Source organism: Phaethon lepturus, unplaced genomic scaffold, assembly GCF_000687285.1.
Source record: "Phaethon lepturus isolate BGI_N335 unplaced genomic scaffold, ASM68728v1 scaffold2983, whole genome shotgun sequence".
Taxonomy (NCBI): Eukaryota; Metazoa; Chordata; class Aves; order Phaethontiformes; family Phaethontidae; genus Phaethon; species Phaethon lepturus.
The window spans coordinates 2,851-5,592 of NW_010529512.1; the positions used below are offsets into that span (position 1 = coordinate 2,851).

The 2,742-nt window shown below is 36.2% G+C and overlaps 1 protein-coding gene across 1 annotated transcript; it reads right to left on the reverse strand.

Annotated features, from left to right (window-relative positions):
• Positions 1-1,191: 1,191 nt before the first annotated feature.
• FAM206A (family with sequence similarity 206, member A) lies at positions 1,192-2,487 on the reverse strand (the record flags this gene model as incomplete). Its single annotated transcript, XM_010283945.1, has 4 exons — positions 1,192-1,320; positions 1,389-1,458; positions 1,530-1,606; positions 2,358-2,487. Coding segments are annotated over 4 exons (406 nt in total), but the record flags the coding sequence as incomplete, so codon positions are not given.
• Positions 2,488-2,742: the final 255 nt, after the last annotated feature.

The window sequence follows — 2,742 nt, forward strand, 5'->3', positions numbered from 1 at the left end:
CCATTTGAAAATAACACTTGCTGAATTTTCAATATTGCTTTCATTTGTGGAAAGTCAAACCAGGTTAATTTTAATTAAAACTGTTGATCTTTGTCACATCTAATAGATGTCCCATTACTTAGCAATTATGACACCAACTAGTCTAATTGTTATGTATTTTTATAATGTGAATGCCTTTCCTATGCTCACTGTTGATACCAGTTTTGTAATTAATGCCTATGAATGTCTTAATGGATGTTTCAACCCAAAGATGCTGCTAATAGACAGTTTATCTAAAAGAACCTTGTGCTGCAAATGCTGTATGTAACACTACTGTTGGAAGTCTGTAAACTCATCTCTGGCATATTTCAGTCTGTGTATTTGATAAAGCAGAATCAGGAATATAGTCTGAAAGGCTGTGGCCTAAAGCACTGAAATGTTATATGAGTTATACCTGCAATGAAGTAGTTCTAGAAAAAAACCCACCACCGTATTTTAATCTTGTTGACATGATTCGTATTTCCACAAGTATATTTCCAAGTGATTAATACTCTTGACTCAGTTTCTTTTTCTTTTACCACCTTTATTTGTAGATGGCAGTTGTTGCTTCCTTTTTCATTAAAAGTTACTGAGCAGAATTTGAGTTGCATGTAGAACCACTGAAGTATTATATAGACTTTACAGTATACCATTTAAAATTTAAGAAAACAGATGCTGATTATGACAAACTTCTGTACAAAGGGCATTATTTGACTTCAGGATGCCTTGAAAATATAACCTGGTGTGGAACAGCTATTTTCAAGTTTATCTGCTCTTTGTACATAGGCTTCTGTTCCATTTTTATTTTCAATTCACCTTTGTCAAACTCCGTATTGTATTAGTGTAGTTAAATTAAGTGATAGCTAAATCATATGATTTTTCTGTATGGATTATGCTTGCACTGAGCAGAAGCAAAGCTGCCTGTGGAACATAAATACCCTCCAACATACCATTCTGTGCTTATATGAAAACCCGTAGTGCTAGACTTCAGAGGAAAAGAGAAAGGAAATTTTAATATAAAACTATTTGAACTGGTTTATTCTTGTATGAATCAAGCATTTAAGTTCCACTTTTAAAAGCAGGCGCTAGGCCTTTCAATACCATGAAAGTGACAATGTACAATAAAAGCACATTATTTAGTATCAAATACAGATGATAGCTGTATAATTAATTTCATGAAGAAGAATTAAGACGTTTCAATAAAACTTCCTCATACTCTTTCTGTGTCAGAAGTCCTTGAGTTACACTCTTGCTTTCTTCGAATTTGGGTAGAACCACTGCAATGTATCCCTCAGTTGATGGCTAAAAAGCAAGACTGAAGTTAGTAGTGAAATAAAAGTTAGGAAATAAAAAGCAAGAAAGTTTCTTACCTTTTCTTGCAGAAGAGCTGGATTGCTAAGAATGTTTTCATTCACTTCTATCAGTCGCCCTCGTATACAACTGCAAAAGTGTTAAGTTTCAGTAAAAGTCCATGGTATGTTATGGTAAGAAGAAAAAGGGAAAAACTTTACCTATAAATGGTGTATTCCTCTCCATCTGATGAAGATATCCTGCACAGAGGGGCAAGTTCTGTTAAAAATTGAGCTCCCTGTGTGGCGGGGAGGGGAGGAAAAAATACAAAATACTCACACACATGTATACACACTTCTAATTACACAGGGCTTTTAAGCGTATTACCACCAGCAACACAAAAAGTTTGTAAGCTTTAAAACAAAGGGAGTGTGATAGTAACAGGTCATTGCAAGCTACACAGTTGTGCTTCCCTGCTGACAGGAATACAACAACATATGTGCACAAATAGATCAGAAGCTTGTGAGAGCTTACAAATTTATTCATAATTAAGTTTCTTGTAGTTTATTCAGATTAAAATCAGCAAAGAGCGGAGAAAAACAGCACAGTTGACTGACTGACTTAATATAGCCAGGTTAAACTATGTGTTTGAAAACCCACCGTGAAACACACTGAACTAGCCCATCTGCTATCCATGTCTGTTTGACAAAAACTGTAGTCTCCAAATCATTGGCATTTTGATGGAAACAATTTTTGATTGACAAAGGCATATTTAAGTCACTCTATATACTATGAAAAAATTACTAAATGCAACCATTAGCCTTGGTTTGAGCAACACTGGAAACCACCGGTGCTGCAGGAGCACTGTAAGACCCTGGCTGGGACAAGTTAGACAGGCACCTCTTGAGAAAAGTCTAAATTCCTTAACTGTGGAGGGGCTGTTTTAAAATAAAAAGCAAAATTAACTTGGTTTCTATTCTAGAAAGGACAGAAAGTCTCAGGCACTGTGAGAGATGAAAATGAAAACTAACCAAATCACAAAGCCATACCCTTTTTGACTTCCCAGAGACCTTATTCTGGAGTCTGCTACAGTTGGCACTGATTTGGTAATTAATGCTTGTAATTGTTCTTCCATTTTGAAGAAGAGGATGGGCTTCTGCCAAAGTGATGACACAGATTCTGCAACAAGAAATATAATTATTGCACTGTAGTTGCAAGAAGCCATGCTCTTATATGCTCTTAAGCCAGCGCCACAACCTTCTCTGCCTGTACTGGTAGCATTTAAAACAGATACAACTTCGTTTAGGCTCCTAGTCTGAAATGCTAGCAAGAACTTCAGTGTCGTGAAAGCTGTTCTTTGCTTTCATTCTGTAAGCACAGCCTTCTTCCCTCTAGAGTTTAGCAGGAATGTTAAGCTTGACAGGTCAGCATGAG